Source organism: Drosophila albomicans, chromosome 2L (assembly GCF_009650485.2).
Source record: "Drosophila albomicans strain 15112-1751.03 chromosome 2L, ASM965048v2, whole genome shotgun sequence".
NCBI classification, from domain to species: domain Eukaryota; kingdom Metazoa; phylum Arthropoda; class Insecta; order Diptera; family Drosophilidae; genus Drosophila; species Drosophila albomicans.
The window spans coordinates 17,095,351-17,118,472 of NC_047628.2; the positions used below are offsets into that span (position 1 = coordinate 17,095,351).

General features: G+C 38.1%; 1 protein-coding gene and 1 pseudogene across 1 annotated transcript; one reads left to right on the forward strand and one right to left on the reverse strand.

The window, feature by feature from the left end:
- Window positions 1-274: 274 nt before the first annotated feature.
- Window positions 275-6,049, forward strand: LOC117564850 (V-type proton ATPase 116 kDa subunit a 1). The gene is made up of 4 exons (XM_034243785.2): window positions 275-410; window positions 3,327-5,564; window positions 5,628-5,799; window positions 5,857-6,049. The coding sequence occupies exons 2-4, from the start codon at window positions 3,362-3,364 to the stop codon at window positions 5,948-5,950; spliced, it is 2,469 nt and encodes an 822-aa protein (XP_034099676.1). The 5' UTR covers window positions 275-410; window positions 3,327-3,361; the 3' UTR covers window positions 5,951-6,049.
- A 7,315-nt stretch (window positions 6,050-13,364) lies between these two features.
- Window positions 13,365-15,270, reverse strand: LOC127565211 (uncharacterized; annotated as a pseudogene).
- Window positions 15,271-23,122: the final 7,852 nt, after the last annotated feature.

The window sequence follows — 23,122 nt, forward strand, 5'->3', positions numbered from 1 at the left end:
GGATCTCGTTTAGAGTACGCATCGTGAAACCTTTCTGATAGCGCTAGTCTAACCAACTCACCAACCAACCACAACACGTCTATCAAAGGCGTTATCCGCTTGTTTAGCAACACAATCACATACAGAAATCGCAAAGTGTTGTGTGTCGAGATAAAAACAGCAGGCGCACAGATTATATTATTTCCCTTCGGCTCGGCTCGGTGTGTGAATAAGCACCAAGTGTAGATTAACCATCGTTTAATTGGCGAAAGCTACCAGTTCTACGGCCGCTAAGGTGATCGAACAGTGCACAGAGCGCCGTTGGGCTGGCAGGTCGCGAAGAATAGAATAACGGACGGAACAAAGTTTTGGGGGAACAAAATTTAATTCAATTCGATTACGATTGCGATTACGATTACGGTTTTATTGATGTAAGTGCTCTCCACGCGCGACGCACAAACAAAAAAAAATAATATATAATGTATGTCCTTGAAATTGTTTAAAGAACTGTGAACAAAAAATGTGCGCTTTAAAATATGAGTCACAAAAAAAAACTCATGAGAGGAGAAAGAGACAAGTTAACAAACAGTTTTTTGTGTGCTATCTTTGGTGGATGGTTGCCCAACTTTATCAGAGCAAAGATGCGGGTTAAATCGAGTAGGGGCGAGGTTATCAATTTCCAAGATAAGAGCAACACGGCAAATAACAAGACACACAAATTAAAGAGATTGTGCTACAGTTTATCCAGAGCATACGAAAATGCCAAAAAAAAAAAGATTCCAACAAAAAATTCAAACAGCCAGCAAAAGTTCAATAGCAAAAGGCCAAAGAGCAAAGTAACCCCGAAGGCAAACGCAAGTACATAAATTCTCTATACACATAGTGTGCATATGTACACACATCTTTAGTTGGCTGTAATAGTCCTTAGCTACAAGGCAATTACGTGTAGTCGACAAGTCATGTCGAGTCGAGTTGAGTTGATGTTTCGGGCACACATTTAGGACTCTCGTAATCTGTCTCATTATGAGCCCGCCCCATGAGGTGCAATTATTCAAAGGCCATATTCAAGACAATTACGTTAATCTTAATAGCGACATGTTTTGCGATAACGTATCTTAATTGATTTTTGATAATTGCCCTCTTCGTTAAAACATCGTCCACATTCACATTCAAATGCAAAACTACTTTACTCTAGCATATATATAAACTGGTTTATATGACTCTTTATGTGTTGTGAATTTGTGACGTCAGAGCACGTGATGGATCATGCGAAACCAATCCCAGTCGACACACGCACACACACACACACAAGCACACTCTTCTGGAGGGGCATATAAATTGTTATACAAATTATTGCGTTACCGATAATACTTTTACGGCCAGTGAACGGATTTCTTAATGAGCTAAGCACCACAGCGTGAATTGTTAGTCGGTGCCCCTCCCTGTCTGCCTCCTCCTCCTCGTCCACCATCGCCAAGGCATAATTATGGCTTCCATTTACGAGTGCATACAACACACATATCGAATGCCTCGAGGGTGTATCCATATCAATGTATATTGAATAGAAGTCTAGCAAGAGCAGCAAGCAGCAAGCAGCAGAGGTTATTACGAGAGGTTATTGCATGTCGTATCCGATGTTATTTTCTGCTCTGTAAAACGATTTATGGCCAACTTTAAGGCAAATATTCATGTGCTTTCGATTTACGACATTGCAAAATGTCGGATAAGTTGGTAAATACCATTGATTTATCAATTGGGCCCGAGGCATAAACCCATAAATTACACTATTCATTTAGTCAATCAACTAAAGGGTTGAGTTCAGTTCAATTCCATGGCATATAATTCAATATATTAATTTAAATCCCAAAAGAAATTACATCAATTATTATTTTAAGCAAAACCTGCGCAAATTTTAAACTCCTTTGAATGCATTGATAATAGCGCTCATAAATTAGTAGATTAAAGCACTCGAGTTGTAGCACTATTATTATCATGCAATTTATTCGCCGTCTTCCTGATGTCCTAAATTAGAAACTTTAAGTCTTTGGCAAGACTGGCTCTGGGCTCTTTAACTGCTTTGGACAAATGCCGATAGCTATCAAAGGCAATTATCAAACCGGGCACAGACAGCCGTTGGCTGCTTATCAACCGCTGAAGCCAAATTGGTTGAATCAATCATGTTTATTGCCAGACATGAGAGCGAGACAAAATCACAGTTAGTCCAGTTCAGTCCACTGGAGTTTCCCTGCCATAAATATCTATAATCTCAAAATACCAAAATGGCTATCAAGCAACGTCATTATTCATGTGTCACAAGACACTTCTACTGCTTGTATCCTGTCGCCATTAAATGTCCCCTTCCCCTCTTGTAAGTGGCGTCTATTTCGTGTCTGTAATGTAGCCCAAAACTTCAATATTTATATTGTACCAACTGATTGCTCAGTAATTGTTAATAATTTCCAAATAATAAACGTGGCCCGGTATTGGCAGATAAGCTGAACAGGTAAAAGCGAAACGCTTTGCTTGCTCATATCACCTCAGACCTCAGCTCAGTATCTAATCTAGTGTTTCACCTGAAGTACGTACACAAATAGTTAAGTTCCCGGCACTACACCATGAGTGATTGGCGCGGGGGAACGCGGGGGCAAAGTTGATCGGGGACATTGCATTGAAATTGCGGTCATAAACAATGCACGTCAGACATGCTTAGATTCGATCATCATTGTTCAAAACACTCGGGCATATAAAATACCACTAAAGTAATTTCATAATTAAAAGCTTTGTTTGCTTCGAACACAGTTCTGATAGATTGGCTAAAGATAGACACACATAATGGCTAATATAAACGCAATGAGAATTAAACGATTCAATTTATAAATTAATTTCAATTTCGATTTAATGAGCAGCAGATAGAGATCGCTGGCCAAGCCAGAGATAAGATTGCAGGCATGGAAAGAACAACAGTGACATCGTTCGACGACAGTTCGATAAGGATTAAACAGCACTCAAGTTTGAACAAATCAATCTTTATTTAATGGCAAAATAAATGCCAAAAACATTGTGAATATTAATTTCAAAATTGATAAAAACAAATTGTCTACGTCTGAAGTGGGGCACAATAAAATGACTTGCTTACAATAAATTGTAAAGAAGCAAGATAAGTTTATTTTTGACTTGTGTTAAAAATACAAATTTATGGCGCAATAAGAGTTGACTAATTTTCTTGAATTTAATACCCGCACTCAGCAAAATAGTGAAAGGGCATGGGCCTATAAATAACACTTCATGTAATCAGCGACTAATCAGATAGTAATCAGCAACTCATTTCACATTTAACATTCAAACAGATAACAACAGCGACGACGACGACAACGGCTTCACCATGGGCGATATGTTTCGCAGTGAGCAAATGTCCCTGTGCCAGTTGTTCATACAACCGGACGCAGCGTATGCCACCATTGCCGAACTGGGCGAAAGCGGTTGTGTCCAGTTCCGGGATCTCAACGAGCAAGTCAATGCCTTTCAGCGCAAATATGTGAACGAAGTGCGACGCTGCGATGACATGGAACGAAGAGTGCGCTACGTGGAGAATGAATTGCGCAAGGATGACATTAAAATGCCCGAACTGCCGGCCGAACAGGAACCACCTGCACCGAATCAACGTGAAATCGTCGACCTGGAGGCGCAACTGGAGAAAACCGACAACGAGTTGCGTGAAATGTCGGCAAACGGCGCCAGTTTGAACGCCAACTTCAGGCACATGCATGAGCTGAAGAGTGTGCTGGAGAACACGCAGGGTTTCTTCTCCGACCACGAGGCCATGAATTTAGATTCCAATCGCATCATCGATCCCAATGATCCCAGTCAAGCGAGTGCCCAGCGTGGTCAGCTCGCCTTTGTTGCCGGTGTCATTAAGTTGGAGCGTTTCTTCAGCTTCGAACGCATGTTGTGGCGCATCTCGCGTGGCAACATCTTCTTGCGACGCAATGATATTAGCGGATTGGTTGATGACGATGAAACCGGCCGTCCTGTGCTTAAGACTGTGTTCGTAGCCTTCTTCCAGGGCGAACAGCTGAAGCAACGCATCAAGAAAGTCTGCACTGGGTATCATGCCGATGTCTATCCCTGTCCCAGTTCGCACTCGGAGCGTGTCGAGATGATTCGCGATGTCAACACACGTCTAGAGGATCTGAAAATGGTGCTCAATCAAAGTGCCGATCATCGCAGTCGTGTATTAGCTTCGGCGGCCAAGCATTTGGCCAGCTGGACCATAATGGTCAAGAAAATGAAGGCCATCTATCACATACTCAACTATTTCAATCCCGATGTAACCGGCAAATGTCTGATTGGCGAGGGTTGGGTGCCCAACAAGGATTTGCCAACAGTGCAGCAGGCATTGGTACGTGGCTCCAAGCTCTCGGACAGTAGCATTCCGGCCTTTATGAATGTCATTGCGACTAAGGAACAACCGCCAACCTATACGAGAACCAACAAGTTTACCAATGGCTTCCAAAACCTGATTGACGCCTATGGCTTGGCCTCGTATCGTGAGGTGAACCCAGGACTATATACTACAATCACGTTTCCGTTTCTGTTCGCTGTCATGTTTGGTGATATGGGACATGGACTTATTCTAGTGGCATTCGCTTCGTGGCTCATTATCATGGAGAAGAAATTGGCTGCCAACAAAGAGGAAATCTTCAACATATTCTTCGGTGGTCGCTACATTATTCTACTCATGGGTCTGTTCTCTTTGTACACGGGCTTGATCTACAACGATGTGTTCTCCAAGTCAATGAATATATTCGGCTCCGGTTGGCAGAATACGTACAACACTTCAACGGTCACCGATGAGACCCTCGACTCTTTGACAATGCGGCCAAGAATAAACAACTTTAAGACATATCCACTCGGCATGGATCCCGTTTGGCAGATGGCCGACAACAAAATCATCTTTCTGAACACCTTCAAGATGAAACTGTCGATTATATTTGGTGTAGCTCACATGTTGTTTGGCATTTGCATGTCGGTGGTGAACTTTATCCATTATCGCAAATATGCCAGCATTTTCCTGGAATTCTTGCCACAAGTTGTTTTTCTGCTGCTGCTTTTCGGTTACATGGTCTTTATGATGTTCTACAAATGGGTCGTCTACAATGATGACACCGATCAGCAAGACCTTTCGCCCGGCTGTGCACCGTCTATACTCATTCTGTTCATCAACATGATGCTCTTTGGCCACCAGGAGCCACTCGATGGCTGCAAGGAATACATGTTCGAGGGTCAGGACACCATCCAACAGATCTTTGTGGTCATCGCACTCATCTGCATACCCATAATGCTGGTGGGCAAGCCATTGTACATCATTGCAAAGCGACCCAAACATTTGCCAGCACCAAATCATGCTCCACCTGCACAAGCTGCAGGCGGAGGCGGAGGTGGTCATGGTGGTCACGGCGGTGAGGATGAGACTACAGGCGAGTTGTTCATCCAGCAGGCCATTCACACCATCGAGTATGTGCTGAGCACAGTCTCCCACACAGCATCCTATTTGCGTCTCTGGGCTTTATCCTTGGCTCATGCGCGTAAGTTTCAAAAATTTCTTGTCATTTTTTGCATAGCCAATTAATATTTGCTATTTTTTGTAGAATTGTCGGAAGTCTTGTGGAGCATGGTCTTCTCTCAAGCCTTCATTATCGAGGGCTACGTGGGCTGCATTGTTGTCTTCATCATCTTTGGAGCCTGGGCTGGCCTCACAGTTGGCATTCTGGTTCTTATTGAGGGTCTTTCGGCCTTTTTGCACACATTGCGCTTGCATTGGTAAGGTTTCCATTTGTCCTCAGTTTCCATCTTTTACTTACTATTTCTTGTTAACAGGGTCGAGTTCATGAGCAAGTTCTATGAGGGCGCTGGTTACGCCTTTGAGCCATTCTCCTTTAAGGCCATACTCGAGGATTCCGGTGAGAACTAGGGCGCAGGACGCACAATCTATCTACGATGAGTTACCAAATCATTTGCAAAAATGTTTGTTGCTTTTCTTTTTGGATAATAAATTCGTTTTTCATATGCATATCTTCTATTTACTTTTGCCCATTTCTGTGCTTGTCAGCCGACAACGACAACGACGACAACGGCAACGACAAATGTTTGTCAGATGCTTTCTGACAGTTTGCTTCGGTCAACCATGTGGCAGTTGCAGATAGTGTGCCACACACACATAGTACACACATGTATCTACGCGAAGTACGGCTATCAGAAACAATCACAAAGCAAATTGCTTGGCTTTGGTTCTATTCATATTGCTTCGTCTCTCTACGACACAAAAAAAAACAAGTTTTTTTCTCATTAGAAAAAATGTCATATGATGAAATGATGTTGTCAGTTGCCTGTCCATTGGGAGAGACAAAAATTGTTTGTTTGTGTGCTCACTGTCAATTCAATGTTTTGCAATTTAAATTCTAATACGTCGATCAAAACCAGTTAAGTTAAGAGATTGACAACAGTTCTTGGGGAAATTCTTTAATTTACACGTATTTGCTTATAGTTGGATTACTGATCAACTAAGTAAAGCCAAAATAAGATAATTTTTTAGTATTATTACTTTTTGATAGAAATGGAGAAAAATCATGTACTAAGCTATACAGCGAAAATGTGGGGTATTATCATTTTCATATGTTGATAGCTCTATTTCTCATAATCTCTAAAAGATACTGGATATTGAAATATACCGAAATGTATATTTGGTATATTGATAAAACAAGGAATCTCAATTATACTATAGATCTATCCCCAATAATCTCTAAGATATACCGAAAAATACTGAAATATACCGAATTTGTACATTTGGTATATTGATAAAACAAGTGCTGTCAATTAAATTATAGCTCTATCTCTCATCAACCGAAAAAATACAAAAATATACTGGATATATACTTAGTATATTGATAAAACAAGGAATCTCAATTATATTATAGATCTATCCACAATAATCTCTAAGATATACCGAAAAATACTGAAATATACCGAAATGTACATTTGGAATATTGATAAAACAGGTGCTGTCAATTAAATTATAGCTATAACTCTCACAATCTCCAAGGTATACCAAAAAATACTTAAATATACCGAATATTTGGTATATTAATTAAACAAGCGCAGTCATTAATTTTATAGCTCTATCTACTCTATCTACTATATTCTTTTAATCTGTTTATTCGAGCAGACTGGCAAAAAAAAGTTATAATACTCTTATATCCAATGGGTAGCGGATATAAATATATAATTTATATAATACTGTAATAAAAAAGCGCTAAGCGCAGAAAGTACATTTAAAATATACATTTAAAATACAAAAACAAAAATAGGGCAACGAAATTAAAAAGCTTTGTCACAATTTATGCAATTTGCTGGACAACCGCTTGGAGCTCTCTTTGTCCTGTCTAACAATCTCTTTCGCCCTGTCTGTGTGTGTGTGTCTGTGTGTGTGTGTATGTGTGTCTGGCTGTCTGCCAACCACAGAAACTCCAGCAATTATACTAATCTACATTTTCACTTTATCTAAATTAAATCCACATGTGAGCACACGCAACTGACCGTCAGCGGGTCGCGCCGTGGGCCACGTTAAACTGTATCTTTGTGTGCTGGACAAGCGGAAAAACGTGGAAGTGTGGATACAAATGCGTTTTTCGACCGAAATGAACAGCTAAGGTGCGTAACAAAACACTTGAGCGTGTTACATAATTAACAAGAGCCAGGCAAAATAAATGTTAACTGCGACAACAACAACAACCAAGAGCGAAAGAACGTGAAAATAAGGCGAGAGACAAACTATAAAATAAAACAAAGTAAAATAATACTCGCAACACAAAACATGGTCAAATGTGCGTATCAACACACACTTGAGAGCATAAAAGCGTTTTTATGGCACTCGCACATTCGAGATACCTGAACCTGCTCCTGGAGTCCAGTTCAGAGCACTATATAGTCTGGGTCTGGGTCGGGAACTCTGAATAATAGTCCGCGTGTCACACTGTCCTTTTCCGGTAATAATTTCACATTTTGCGTGACCCCCTTGCGCTGTGTGTGTGTGTGTGACTGTGCGGAAACATAACACGTTCATTCTCTGCCCGCCTGGCTAAATTAGCTGTGATGACAAGTCGTGCTCTCTCTCTCTCTCTCTCTCTCTCTCTCTCTCTCTCTCTCTCTCTCTCTCTCTCTCTCTCTCACCAACAATTCTCCACACTGGCGGCTCAGCTTCACAGCGGCTTAAGACAAGCAACAACGACGCGACTCCTTTCGGCCACGTTATCATTTATAATGAGTTAATTACATTTAATGCGCATGTACAACGGCCTGTTGAACATGGCGCACAATTAAATGTGACCCTGGCACGCAGCACCGCACACAACACAATAAGAACAACAACAACAACAACTAGTACAACAATAATTGGCAATGCGGTCAGCTGGGTGACGTCGTCGCATACAAGTCTAAGTACCTCTGCTCTGGTTGTACTATGTGCCGAGATCTCAGTGCGAATTAAAGCTGTCGACGCATTAAATTGCCGCCTTGAGGTTTATTAGCTGCCAACTGCCAGTTGCCCATTGCCGACAGCCAACTTCTGACTGCCAACCAACCAGCAACTGCTGCTAACAGCTAACGGGCGACATCTTCAAGCAAATTCTGTTAATATGAAAACATTTTGATTTGCTTTAAGTAAATTAATTTAAGCAGAATCAAAGCTAAGCTATTATGAGTAAAGAATTAATAGCTAGAAAAGTTTAAATAAATTGCAACAATAAGATGTTGTAAAAACTTTTCAACGTTAGTGAAACCTGCCAACAAAATGATAATAAAATATTCTGTAATTATTCGATTTAAGTTATCAACTAACTCATACTTGTAAAGATTATTTACTTACAAAAATGTACAAAAAAGGATATCTACAATTACAAGAAAAATAAACAGTTTGTTGTCTTTTTATTTTCATTATTTAGGTTTACTGAAATTTTATGATTTTCCAGAATTTATTTTTAAAAGAAATGTGATTGCCTTTACGTTACGTATACGTAACATAACTAACAAAATTTCTTGGAAAACATTTAATCCATGCTGTATTGCAACTCAATCACAATGACATTTTTATTTTGGCTCCTGGCCATTGCATTGATAAGCATGTTAAGATCGCATTTATTGTTGGTACTATATGGTTTTCTTTGTTGTTTTTTTTTTATTATTAAATTGTTCTTTGTACCTCATGGCTTGGCCTAAATTTTATACTCTGCCACTGACAGCTGCACAATTTGTGCGCAATTCTTGTTCATTTATTTGACCATTTGCTGTTGGCGCTTTTTTTGTGTGCAGTCGAGATGTTTGTTTGTGTTTGAGGCTGTTTGTTGTTATGCCAAAAATGGAACACACAAAGCCATTGCTATGCAACATTTGTGCTGCATTGTCACAGCGAATGAAAAAGCACAAATAAAATTGCTATGCAATTGAACTTTCGAACAAAGGCATGTGCGTAGGTGTACTCGAATGTTTTGTTTATTTTACACATTTTTTATTGTTCGTGTTTTTTTTTTTTTTGTTTTTTATTGCTGGCCAAAGGCGAGTTTAGTTGTTTTCGTTGCCTGTCATGTTATATGGTCAATTGTTTATTGTTAACACGCTGTGATCGTTGAAGTGCGCACGTCTACAATTTGATATTCCAGTTTACGTTTTGTTTGTTCTGCTTCGCTAAAGTCTCAAGCACTTTAAGCTGTCAACATCAATCCAGTCTGACTAATTGAGACCAGAGAGAAACCCTCTTCTCCTAATGTCCGCAGCTTGCATTTTTAATGGCTAATTAGAGTTCAACGATTTTGCAGTTTATTTGTGGTTTTGTTTTCGCTTTCACTGCTAATGCAGTTGGTTTGACACTTGGCACTTAAAGCTAACACTATATAGCTACGTTACGTTATTTATGCCGAGACAAAGACCAGAGACAGACAATGCCAAGACTGCTGACCGACTTCATCAGCAAAAGGAGCCGCCTGGGGCGAAAATTTCAATGCGTTTGAAGCATTAAATAAATGTCCACTAAAAATGTCTGTGTGCCAGTTGTTGTTCCTGTTGTTGTTGTTGCCATTGTCGTTGTCCAAGCGTGTGCCTTGTGGGCGTTGTGCAGTCAACCAAAGCACAAAAGGCGCATTTTATAGCACAAGCAAAGAGATCCTTCTCTCTCTCTCTCTGCTCTCATTTCTGCATCTGTCTCGTTCGTGTGCCTATTCTCTCAATCATACAACACTCGCTCTCGCTGTCTCTCTCTCTCTCAGATGATGTCTGTCTCAAGGACGTGTTCGTGGCTGACTGCCTGACTGGCCGAAAATCGCTGCAAGTGCTTTTAAGTCGTTGTCAAATGCAAAAAGCACAATAATTCAAATTTATGACGCGCAATTGTGTTCATCTACACGCACAGCCCACTTTCAAAGATTTCTTCAGCCTCCTACTTTTTATTTTTATTCTCTGTGTGTGTGTGTGAGAGTGGCAAAGTGTGGGATGTCCTTTGAATTTGGGCATAAATAAAGTAAAGTTCCCTGCAGGCTGCTCGTCATGAAGTATGTAAATTTACTGCCTACGACTGAGAACTGACAAAGAAAGTGCCATAAAATTGTTATAATTTGTGGTTTTCACTGAACAATTATATTCTATGAGTGCTGTAGTTAGCATCTCCATAGAGGTGTGTCAAGGTTCCTCCTCTTCACCTTCTCCTCCCTTCCTCTGACTTGCTCCACTTTGTAAATTATCTGCATTTGATTTAGAAGCTTTTGCACCAAAACCACCGAAAAGTGTCGTAAAATTATGGCGAATTACATTGAAATTTTCTTGTACTCTCAAATTTTCGTGTGGATTAACCTACTTTTGTAAGCGTTAGTAAAAAATTACGCAAAAAAAGTTCATGGCACAATGGCATACTTTTCAACAAAATAATTTGTGTAATGATGTCACAGTTGACACAATACTTTAAATTGTACGGAAATTTGTAAAGAAAAAGTTAAACGGACAGTTTAAAGACTAAATATATTTCTAGTTACCAAATTAAATTTGCTGCCATTACCAGAGCATATTAAAAAGTAGAGAGCAAAACTTATATCGTAACAACACAAAAAAAAGTATTGCACGTTAAACTACGCTTCATTAGCTTTAAAATGAATTACAAACTAAATTCTAATTGTAATTATTTAATTCGATTTTTACCTTTAAAAATAACACTGTAACGTTTTGTGAAAGTCACGTGCTTAAAAGCAATCAAGTTTAATCGAGCTTTTTTAGAAATTGTTTGGCAATTTCACAAATAATTTTTTTTTAAATTTATTTGAAAAAAAAACATAGAATAAATATGTTTATAAAAAATATTGTGCCATTAATAGCCGCACGACTGCATATGCCAGGTAAACAAATATGCGAATCTATAGAATAGTAGATGTGAGTGTTAGTTACTGGACAGACATCGGACCACAGTCCGGCCGTAGCAACAATTAAAAAGCAATATAAATTCGCTAACCTATTATTTAGAGCGGCGTTCGCGTTGTGTTTGCGGATTTATAAACAAATCCCCAATGCAAATCATCGATATGCCGCCGCAATAACAAAACCAATTTGATTTATGTTTATGCATTTGCCGCTAAAAACAAAATCCAGCCAGAATGTTAGTATATAAAAAAATGCGCGCACATTTAAATGACCAAAATAAAATGCAAATAATTGCGATGAGCAAATAAATTACAACAAGAACAACGACAGCAACAACCATAAAAAATTCAGACATGAACGGGAGACACATTGATTAATACGAGGCCAAATGCATTAGAGCAACGCCCATAATTTATGAGCCAACTACGTTCTTGTATAACTGTAGTTTATGTGTGTGTGTGTTTGAAGGTTTGTTTGTTGTATATTTGTTCAATGTATTTTTCTGGCATATTTTCGTGCTGATCGTTTGGATGTTTGCACATTTGTGCCAATGTGTCGCGGCACCATGCGGCGTATGCGCAATGTTTTCGCATTTTCGCATTTTTTTTTTTTTGTTCTTGCAAATTTTTATTTTTTTAATGCAACGCAAACTTGACCAAAAATGTCAGCTGTGCAAACAAGGCTAAACCTGCCACGAGGCCAAACAAAAACACACAGAAACGACCGCGCCCCGTTTTCTTCTGCAGCTTTTTCTCTTGTTATTGTTGTTTTGGCTGTGGGATACAAGCTCAAAATGTTGCCACAGTTCGTTTGAATTTCCATTTAGCATTGCGCGTATATTTTCCCCCGGAAAAAGACGCAGTTTCACCTGACCAGCTGACCGTTTGACTGCTTGACAGTCGTCGTCTCTACTATTCCCCGTCTCCCTTGTCAGTGTCAACGCATAGAAAATATTGAAAAAAAAGAGAAAAAAAACGTCAGCCAGATGGCAAAAGGTTTGGAAAACGCGTTCAATTTTACCAGATAGCTAGCAGCAAAAAGCAATAAACACAAAACGCAACCAATTGAGTTCGAATGCAAATATTTGGCAACTGGAAACCTGGCAACCTGGCAGAGTGAGAGTAGACAACACAACAGAAAACTGGGCATCATCTACGTACAACAGAAACAACCACAACACAAAAATGTTCGAGAAGCCTACAGCTCGAAATTGAAATTGAAAAGAATTTCGCGCCATTTAACAAGTTTGCAGGTTGCAAACCAGCGAACCACGCACACATAGACAGCGCCCAAAAGCGTTTCGATTGCTTCTTCTCCTGCTCTCCTCCTTCTTCTGCTCTGCTCTGTTTGCCCTTCTCTTCCCCCTTTGTTGACCAGCTTCTACTGTTTGTGTTTGTGCTCGTATTTGTGTTTCTGTTTGCCGGGGCCCAGTCAAAGTAACAGCTGCAACTTCTCTCTTTGTGTGCCTATGTGTGTGTAAATTCATTGTGTTACTGTGTTCGCAAACTAATCGCAAATGTGTTGCAAGTGCGGCATCATAACCGGCAGCTGCAACAAGTCTGTCTGGTTCAGGAATACCTTTGAGATACAGCATACATAAGAAAAATATTAAATAATATTGTGATTTCAAAATGTTGAAATTTTTATACCCGATATCCATAAGGTAATTTAGTGTCTCCGGCAAAAATATACAAATATATGTAAAGTATTTTATTAAAAGTAAATTAATTGTTTATTATAAATCGTGAAAACTTGAATGAGTGAATAATACTACGCATTATATTTTATAACTACGACTTTTTTGCAGCAACGACTTAACACCTTCGCGACTTTTCCAGGAGTGAAGTGCGTTCGCAACTCTTGTTCTTCTTCATATTTAACAGAGTGCATGAGCTGCCGGATCGCTAAACTTATTATTAACAGAAGTGACCTGTTTACATTCGGCCCTCCTGATCTTCTTCATCTGTCCCAGATGACAGTAACTCCTCGTTGTCCATCACAAACCTCCAGAGCTTCATATTGTCGCAGCTAGAAGCAGTGATATTAGGCCCTTCAACATCAGCTGCCTTACGAACATCATATCGCCCATTTCCCTTCGCCTTTGTTATCTCGTATGGACCAAGATACTCGCTTGCCAGCTTACGTCCGGCGACAAATTGCGTTCTCTTTATGGCAACCAGATCTCCAATTTTATATGTCTGCTCTAGCCGGCGCTTCTTGTCGAAATTGCGTTTGTAGACCTGCTGTGTCTGCTCTATATTTCGTCTCGCCTCTTCACGTTGCTTTTGACGCTTCTTCTTTTTAACAACAACTACTCGGCTTGCAACATTTGACGATGATTTGCGTACGACTCCGTGATCAATCCACTCTTCTACTTGCTTCTGTACAGCGGCAGCTTCATCTGGTGATAACCGAGCAGGTGGATGGCGAAACGGCTTAACCACTCCATCTGGCACTATCTTTTAGCTCGACAGGACACTGTTTAACAACTTGCGGCGGCTTCTCGTAGGTGTCCTCTATCAACTGCTCGACAGGCTTTCGATACTTTGGCGAAACTGTAAAAGAAGACTCTTCGCAAATATTATATACTTCATACTCATCATTATGTATCGAGCTTCCTTCCATATTCAAAAAAGTATATCCTCGCTTGTCAGCAACCATGCGAAATTTATTGATGAAATCGTGCCCTAGCAGTACATCGTATTCCATTTTATTGCTAGGCACAACAATAAAATTTTGGTCAGTTGACAGCCGATCGACCACTACTTGCGCGTTGAAACATCTAGTTGGTTGTGTCGTGGCATTGCCCAATCCACGCAATACTGAGGTAGTCTTAGTAAGCTCTACGTTCTTCATTTGATCTACGATATTTGCCTTTATCAACGTCACATCCGATCCTGTGTCCACCAGACAGTCTACTTCAAGATTGTTGACTTTTATCTTTTTGGTGCGGCTGTTCTCGTATACCATTTTATTAACTTTTTCAACTTTTGTAGGACAATTACGCGAAATATGACCCTCTCGATTGCAACTAAAGCATTTTGTGCTGGCATTGCAATCCTTTCTTTTATGCTCTGTCGAACCGCAATTATAGCAATGATCTTTTTTACCAGCTGACGTCATTTGCTTGTTGTTAACATTCGTTTTCTGTTGCTCACTCTTCTTTTCATTCACATTCAGCTTATCGTAAATCTCAAACTCTTCTTTCAATGACTTAAGTGACTTACATCGCAACATACTGTACTTATATTCATTTTTAATGTCGAGTCCATTTACTATGTGATTAATTACAGCAATATCTTCAATGTCCCCAAGTGCAGCTATCTTCCTCATTTGCAACATGTACTCGTGCATTGACTCATCTTTCTTCTTCTTTCTATCCTGCAGCTTCTTGTGTAAATCTGCACTATTGACACTGCATGCAAACTCTTCGATCACACACACTACGTTTCAGTTCTTCGTAACCGCACACATCTTCAGACTCCAGGAATAGCTTGGCTGTTCCAACCATCTTGCCTCTGGCTTGTACATATTTCTGTTTTTCTGAAAGCTCGTAGGCATCCGCATTTCTTTCGAAAATTTCAAACCACTTTTTAACTGGTATCGATTTTCCATCGTAATCGGCCACAACTTTTTCAAACTTATCGGCTGCAATCTTAATCTGGCCACTTTGTTTTTCATCAACTTCTATTTTCAAACTTAACAGCTGCAGCATTTGGTCAACTTTGTCAGATACACTGCTGGTCACTCTTTTTTCATTTTCCTCTTCCATTTCGTTCTCTACCACAAGTTCTAATTTCGACGTCACCTCTTCTTCTGCTTCTTCGTGTTGTACATACGTTTTCTTTGCCGGCGTTTTTTTGTTTCTCTTTACTGGCGTATTCAGTGTAGCCATTGTGTATGTATCCCGCGACGCAGAAACGCAATTACGCAGATGATCACCAAAATTGAATTGAATTGAATTTTTTTTTTTTTTTTTGCAACTTCCACTGTAGTACTACTGCTTATTGGATTCGGACCTTTCAACTTATTTTGAAATAAGGGCTTCAACTTACAAGACCCTATTTCACAACTTTGCAACTGTTCCGTCTATCCGTATTTTCAGCAACAACTTTCAATTTTTCACGCACAAGACTCACGACCGGTTGAGCCCCCAAATGTAAAGTATTTTATTAAAAGTAAATTAATTGTTTATTATAAATCGTGAAAACTTGAATGAGTGAATAATACTACGCATTATATTTTATAACTACGACTTTTTTGCAGCAACGACTTAACACCTTCGCGACTTTTCCAGGAGTGAAGTGCGTTCGCAACTCTTGTTCTTCTTCATATTTAACAGAGTGCATGAGCTGCCGGATCGCTAAACTTATTATTAACAGAAGTGACCTGTTTACATATATACATATAAATCTTACTCTATTTTATTTTATTTTCATATTTTTATCAGTTATAGCCTTTGGTATGTTTCTAGTATATTTGTGATACATTAATTTTGTATATTTTAAAATGAATTCCGCACTCTTTTGGTTTTATTCAAAATGGGTAGCGGGTATCTCTTTCGGCTATGGCTTTCTTACTTGTTTTAACTGAAAAATGTTGATATTTCTATACTCGCTACCGATAGGATAGAAAGGTATTGAAACGAACCTCCAACAAATATAACAGACAACGGGAGTGATCTTCATCTTTGATTGGCAATCTGGTATATTTCGTACTATTGCATATTTGGAATGTAATACTATAGCGATATACAAAAAAAGTTTATTTTTATCGAAAAACAAATAATTGCTTGCTATCAAACTTATGAATCGATAAATTTGTTGAATACAAAATTCATTTATACGAATTCAAGCTGCAAATACTGAAGAGTCTAAACTGACAACATTTAGCATCAATAGCCGCACATTCTGCTTATATCAAGTAAAAGTTTCTTATCGTCTGCCCCAGCAGCAACTTCAATGACAAATTGTGAATGGCAGTGGGAAGCGAGAATGAGTCACAAGAAGGAAAAAGTTACCACACACACATTTGGCCTTATTCCTCAGTGCCTTGACACTTCTTCGACTTCTTCTTCTTTCACTCCTCGGGCATGTCGTCGTCGTCGTCGTCGTCGTCGTCGTCGTCGTCGCCGTCGTTGTTGTTGTTGTCGTTGTACTTTGGTACTTCCCCATCGTTGTCACAACTTGCCACTTTGCACGTAAATTTTTGTCGTCTTCGCCCTTGCCACTTGCATTGATAAGAAAATTCATAAAATACTTGGAATTAGAATAAGAAGGGCGCAAGCATCGCAAGAAAAAAAAAAATAACCAAAAAAATGCGAACTGAAAGAAATCCAATCGGATTCAAGTCGAGTGTGTCAGCAGCCGTGAAAGTGGCATTTAAGCTCGGCAAAAACTTTCCAAACTTGCTAATCTAATGAACAATTGTGAATGCCGCACCTTTAACACTTTTTGGGTGGAGGAGTTTGACTGCTGCTGCTGTGTGTCCTGTGTGTCCTGGGGCCAACTGCAATTGGCAGCTCTCAACTTTTGACTCTCTCACACAAATGTACGAAAATTAAAATTCAGGCCAACGAAAAAAAAAAGGAGTCAGCTGCTGGCTGTGTCAAAAGGAAAATTTTTAATCGAATTTGCCGTCATCACATGGCGCGCGTATGCGTAATGTGCATTAAGGATACCAAGAAGAAGAATTTAATGCAATTTCAGCTTAAATTGCAAGCAAAAGTTTACAGACGCCCGTCGTCGTTGTCAACAGGAGCCAAGCAAAGTCAAACAAGCCAGCCAGAAACAGCCAACAGTCAACTTAATTGTCATAATTTGTGTTTACAAACTTGACGAATTTACTCACATGCACAGGGACACTTACTTATATGGAAAAAAAAAGAAAAAAAGCGAACAAGGCCCACAAAGAAACTAACCGTTTGCATGGGAAATGGGTCGAGCTACATGGCATATGTGGCCAGCCAGTTAGCCAGTTGGCCAGTTGCTCTTCTGGTCTTCTGAATCTGGTCTTTGGCTGAGCATTGGACAAGCAAAACTTTTCCATACAAAACTAACAAACAAAAGGCCAAAGTAAATAAAAGTAGCGTAAAGCAGAGAAAAACACAAAAGGAATGCGGCTACGAAAAATTTGTTCTGTTGCCAGCGAAAGCCGAGTAACAACAAAAACATGAGCAAATACTTGGAAAATACCCTGTAAGTAGAGAACAATTTGATGCAATCATTTCACTAAGAAATATCTCAGATTTGAAATTCCATTGAAGTAGAGAAAACTCACTTCAAACTCAAATTGTATTCACTTGATATACCCTGTTGTTATGCAAGTGAGGAGTATGCAAAAATTATCACACTCTATTGTTAAATGCCCGGTGGCATGAGAATGGAAAAAAAAACCAAGACAGCAAACTAAAATTGGATACTTAGAGGAACGAGGACGACGACGTCGGCAAAAGACAAATAAAGGCTAAGCAAATAAAATCTAATAAAATAGAGGAGGACACAAGAAACCAAGAGGAAAGCCGAGCGAGAACGAGCTAAATGTTGTTGTCGAGGCAGAGCGAGGCAATCAACCAGCTCTAGATGAAGGATAACAAATGAAATAAAGTACTAGAAGTATGTTTCATTAGCGCAAGCGACAGCGACAAACCAGACAACAAACAACAGAAGGCACACACAACGGCAGAACGACTGAAGATAGTGAGCAGACAGACATACAGTCAGACAATCGACTGTCAATGACACTGCCATTGAGATACCAAAAATTTACTACTCCACTTTCAACATACTCCCCCAACTTTGTCGATGACCAAAAGGAAGTTACAAACTTTGTCTCGCACACTCTTTTCCTTAAGCTTCTAACATTAGTTAAAGTTTACTTGGCAAGAGTACGAATTAAAGTAGAAAAAGCACTCTCCTTGAAAGTGTTGAGCTAACAAAAACACTTTAATTATCAGTAATACGAAATCGAAATTGTATAATAGAAACTATGTCAATAATTCATTATTGAATTATTTAATTCTTTTTAATTCCATATTTTATTTCAAGCTCCTTCCAATATGTGCTTTTGATTTTATAGACACATCGGGTTGCAGATTTTGATTCTGTCTTCAGCTGCTTATCTGCAATATTTTCATAATTAATAGTCAGTGTTTGACAACCGTTGATTATTTCAAATTACATTTATCTTGTATACAGAAATCAAGGCATCCTCTTTGACTTCTAAAGTTTCCACATTGCCCGTAACCAGCTTTAATTGGGTAACATTTGCAAGTAATTTCGTTAAAGCCCCATGAGTCATACCAACACAATGGAAATTTGAAATTACGTTTACACGTTTCTAAACAGCAAATAAGTAATTACATAATAAAACTATTTCAAATATTTATAGTCGATTACTCACTGTCGTAATATTTTGTTGCAGCCGCAAACGAAAATATTAAAAGTAACAATACAACGCTTACACAGAGCTTCATTCTTACCTGAAAGGTGAAAGAAAGACTGTGAATTGCTTTATATATAATATAGATTATATGCTAATTAGACACAGGTACAGAGTATGTAATTTGATATTAGAGCTGCAAATAAATCCATATGGCATAAAATAGTAAGTAAGAAAACTATAGTCGAATATTCGACTGCGAAATATCCGCTACCCATTATCAATAAAACTCTCTTCTATAAATATACCGTAAAATATTAAAATATATCAAAGGCTAATTTTGGTATATCGATGTTGTACAACATTTAAAATATACCATAAAGTACAAAATATACCAGATTGACAGCCAAAGACCCGATTCTAGTCTCTGAGATATATGTAGTTGTTCACGGACGGACGGACAGACAGATAAACAAATTGATGACTAAATCTAACTCTGATTAAGAATGTATGTATATACTTTATGGGGTCGGAAATGACTCATTCTACCTATTACATACACTTCCTTCTACCCTATGGGTAGCGGGTATAAAAACGAAAATAAAACACACTCATCCCATTCAAACTAAACTTTAATTATTCCAATAAAACTCGAATATAAAATATGCTCAAATTCAAATAACTAAAAACTTCGTTCGTTACACATGTTTTTATATGTTCGACTTGTGTATTTTCGACTTTTTGACATTATTTGTCAAAGGTTTTCATATTTTTCCTTTACCCTAAAGAATCCACAGGGACCGGATAGCCTTTTAACAGCTTTTCACGCTTTAGTCTTGAGTTTATAACTGAATGCATTTGACTTGCAACATTTGCCAAAAGCAGTAGAGTTGGCGTAAGCCCCTAAATAACAAAATGAATATGAACGATAATTGAAAAATCACTTCTGTTAAGTACAAAAAACTTGCCGCCAAGCACCTCTTACTCCACTTATTCTTGACTGAAGCTTGAAACAATTGTAAAGCAAAGCATAATTGAAAAAATCGAGTACATCATGAAGCTGTCAGCAAACAACGTTTAACTCTAACTGAACAGGTATCGAGAACTATCATTGTGTAAGAATGTTAATTTACTTAATTTGCTAGTGCGAAGCAAATTGAAGAAAAACTGTAATAATAAACGCTAGCAACTGACTTAAAAGGCTTCGACTGTAAAATACCGAATTGTGAAATCAATTTAAAATACAAAATTATCTATTTAGTAATTGAAACTTGTTTACGTAAATCGTCTACCAATAAAGACTGAATTTAAATCGCTTCCGTTTACGAACAAAAAGTCTACTTGCGAGGCCAAGCATTATGTGGGGGAAAAAGTGAGAACAATAAATAAAATTCTGTGCCTTTTGTTGTTGAAAATCATTAAGATATATAATTTATCTGCACACGAGTGTGAGAGTGCAACTGCCAACTTTTTGACAAACTGTTACATTGTATTTTCGTGATTTACGCAGCGCGATAAGAGCATCAGCATCTCAGGGTCGTCATCAGATACACAAGTGTATCGTTATTTAAAAGCACACGCGATGCCAACACACACACATACACACACACAAACGCAGAGATGTGGCAGCTGCGGCAATGTGCGTGTCGCACATGCAAAGTTGACTTACAATTACTTGTGGAGAAAGTATCTTCGGCGGTTGTATCACGGCATTTGTATCTGTATCTGTGTTCTATCTGCTGGCAATTGGGCAATTTGAGCATTTGGCAAATTTAGAAACATTGCGAAGCGCGAGCGTCATTTTCGTGTTTTGTATTTATTATTGCTGACACGCAAAGTTCAAAATGAATACAACAACAACAAATTCTATATATATGTGAAGGTGTATATATATATGTATGTATATGTATTTTTTTGAAGAAAAAATGCCGCAAGTGCTATCATAAATTATGTCTAAAGTTATAATGGCTGGTGCGTCTAGTTTTCCCATTGTACTCCTTGTTCTTGTTGCTGTGCGTTTAATAAAATTTTATGTGCCGTGCGGCATAGTAACGCCAAGTCACGATATTTCAATTATATGCTCTCCCCGTGAATTATGTACATTGCTTGGCTGCTTCCTTCAAGCGGCAACACGAGCAACACAAAAAAAAAGAAAAGGGGCGTGTGTCTGCCTCAACCTCGACACTGTAATTGCACATTTTATTAAAAAACGCTCACTCTATGCTTGATATATTATATTTCTTGTCATAATTTGAGATACACTTTTGATTGGTGGCCAGCGTGCGCTTGCCTGATGTATGAAAAGTCACCGTTTTATCTAGACTAATGGAAAATTCTATTCGAAAGTGTTGGCAGAATTTGTAAGCAACTGAAATACGTAATTATAATTTATATTTTAAGCACAATTTTCTGCTCCTATGAAAGGTCTTTAATGTGGATTATAGTTGTCAGTTTATTATCATTCAATTTCGTTTAATGATTGTCGACATCAAATATAATTTTCCCCGATTAAACCTATTCAGTGCGTAGCAAATTAATTCAAGCGTATAAACTGTCAGCTAACAAGCTCTTCAAACTGTGCGCAATTAAAAAAGAAGAGAAACAAAACGCACAGACACATCCTTAATGACTGGTAACGATTTTCCTCCTTATTAACCCATAATTAATCACTTTGTTGGAAGATTCACGTCTCTGTGTCTCTCTTTCTGTCTCTGTTTCTGTCTCTGCCTGATTGTGATGTGCCTTTGTCATAATTTTAGGGCATGATTCAAATGAAATTTCCAGCCTAAACTATAATTTGCATGAATATCAACTCAAGCATATAAACTTTATAGAAATCTCTATCCCAGTGTGTTTGTGTGCTTAAGCATTTAGTTTATTATGAATGCTTGAATAAATTTTCGGCTATAATTTATAGTCACAAATATGTATGCGCCTAATTCGAAAATTACATATACATTTATGTATAAAGTCTGTGTCAATTTGCTTTGCTCAGTCATTTATGTTTCCCGCTACTTTTATCTCAGTTACACGTTGCATACATTTCAAACATGTAAATAAGTTAATATTTACTGAGCGTTCTATTACATGTGATTAGCATACATTGAGCCACTTCATGTTTATAATTAAGTTTCACAATTTTCACTTTAATGTTCGTACTCAAATTTCATTTTAATCGACAAAGATATTTTCAATTTTTATTCACTTAACTATTTGCAATTTTGTGTAAATTTTCCAAATATTTGCAAAGCTTTTTGCTTGTGGTGGTGTTGGATATATGTATAATCAAGCGACCAGTGATTTTAAATAAATAAGATCTGAAATCACGCATACGCAGTGTTGCATGAATCGACACACAATGTACTACTACTACACACAGAAAAACGAATATTCATTTCAAATTTTATTGTGGGATATCAATGGATGGCTCGCAAACTGCCACTAATGATACTTTCACAAAATGATTTGTCCTCCGACCGATTGCAGAATGAATAATTATAAACAATTTCGTATTCGAAAAGCGCACAAAATGGCGAATTGAATTGGACAAGGATACTGAGTGAGGGAGGGGTGGGGAGTAAGGGGAGCCACATCAACTGAAACCAGCTTAAATGCATTAATTAAAATTTTGCAAATGCACATTTGACTACATACAATGTTGCATGTGGGTAATATTGATATTGTCACACACACGAACGAGAGAAATTCAACCATGTTTTTGGCTACGCATAAATTTAAAATTTAATTTTGCGCATTGACAAAATAAAGGAAAATAAGCACATAACCAGATAGATATATTACAAATTGTTAATGGACTAAGCAAATGGACTCTCAATTAAATTTGAATATATGGTTATGATAATCCCCATAAAGTTGAAGTCAGTCCACCATAAATTAAATATGATTATGCCTCATTGTGCATTTAGAATCTCTAATTTATTAATAATTTAAGAACTTATAAATCTTTGAAGTGCATTTCAATTTTGAGCATACCAATACGTTTTCTCTCATATTTTTCTATTAAACTAAAAGTTAATTAATTATACTTTGAAGTTATGTAATAAGTCAGAGGCCATTTAAAATACTTAAATCATTATTAATTTAAGTAGCATCTAAAGCTAATAATTTCGAATTGCCTAATGCGTTTTCTCTCGTATATTTCCATTCAACTGACAGCTTTATTATTTAAGTATACATTAACGATTCGATTATGAAATTGAAATATATTTTAAATAAGCCATAGGCCATATAAAATCCGTAAATGATTAATAATTTAAGTATTTATAAATCTTTGAAGAACATTTCACTTAAG

Excerpts from the sequence above, each read along its gene's own strand:
- LOC117564850 (XM_034243785.2), top strand. The coding sequence starts at position 3,362 with ATGGGCGATATGTTTCGCAGTGAGCAAATGTCCCTGTGCCAGTTGTTC. Across the intron at positions 5,565-5,627 it reads TTTATCCTTGGCTCATGCGC|AATTGTCGGAAGTCTTGTGG; the intron begins GTAAGTTTCAAA and ends TATTTTTTGTAG. Across the intron at positions 5,800-5,856 it reads CACACATTGCGCTTGCATTG|GGTCGAGTTCATGAGCAAGT; the intron begins GTAAGGTTTCCA and ends TCTTGTTAACAG.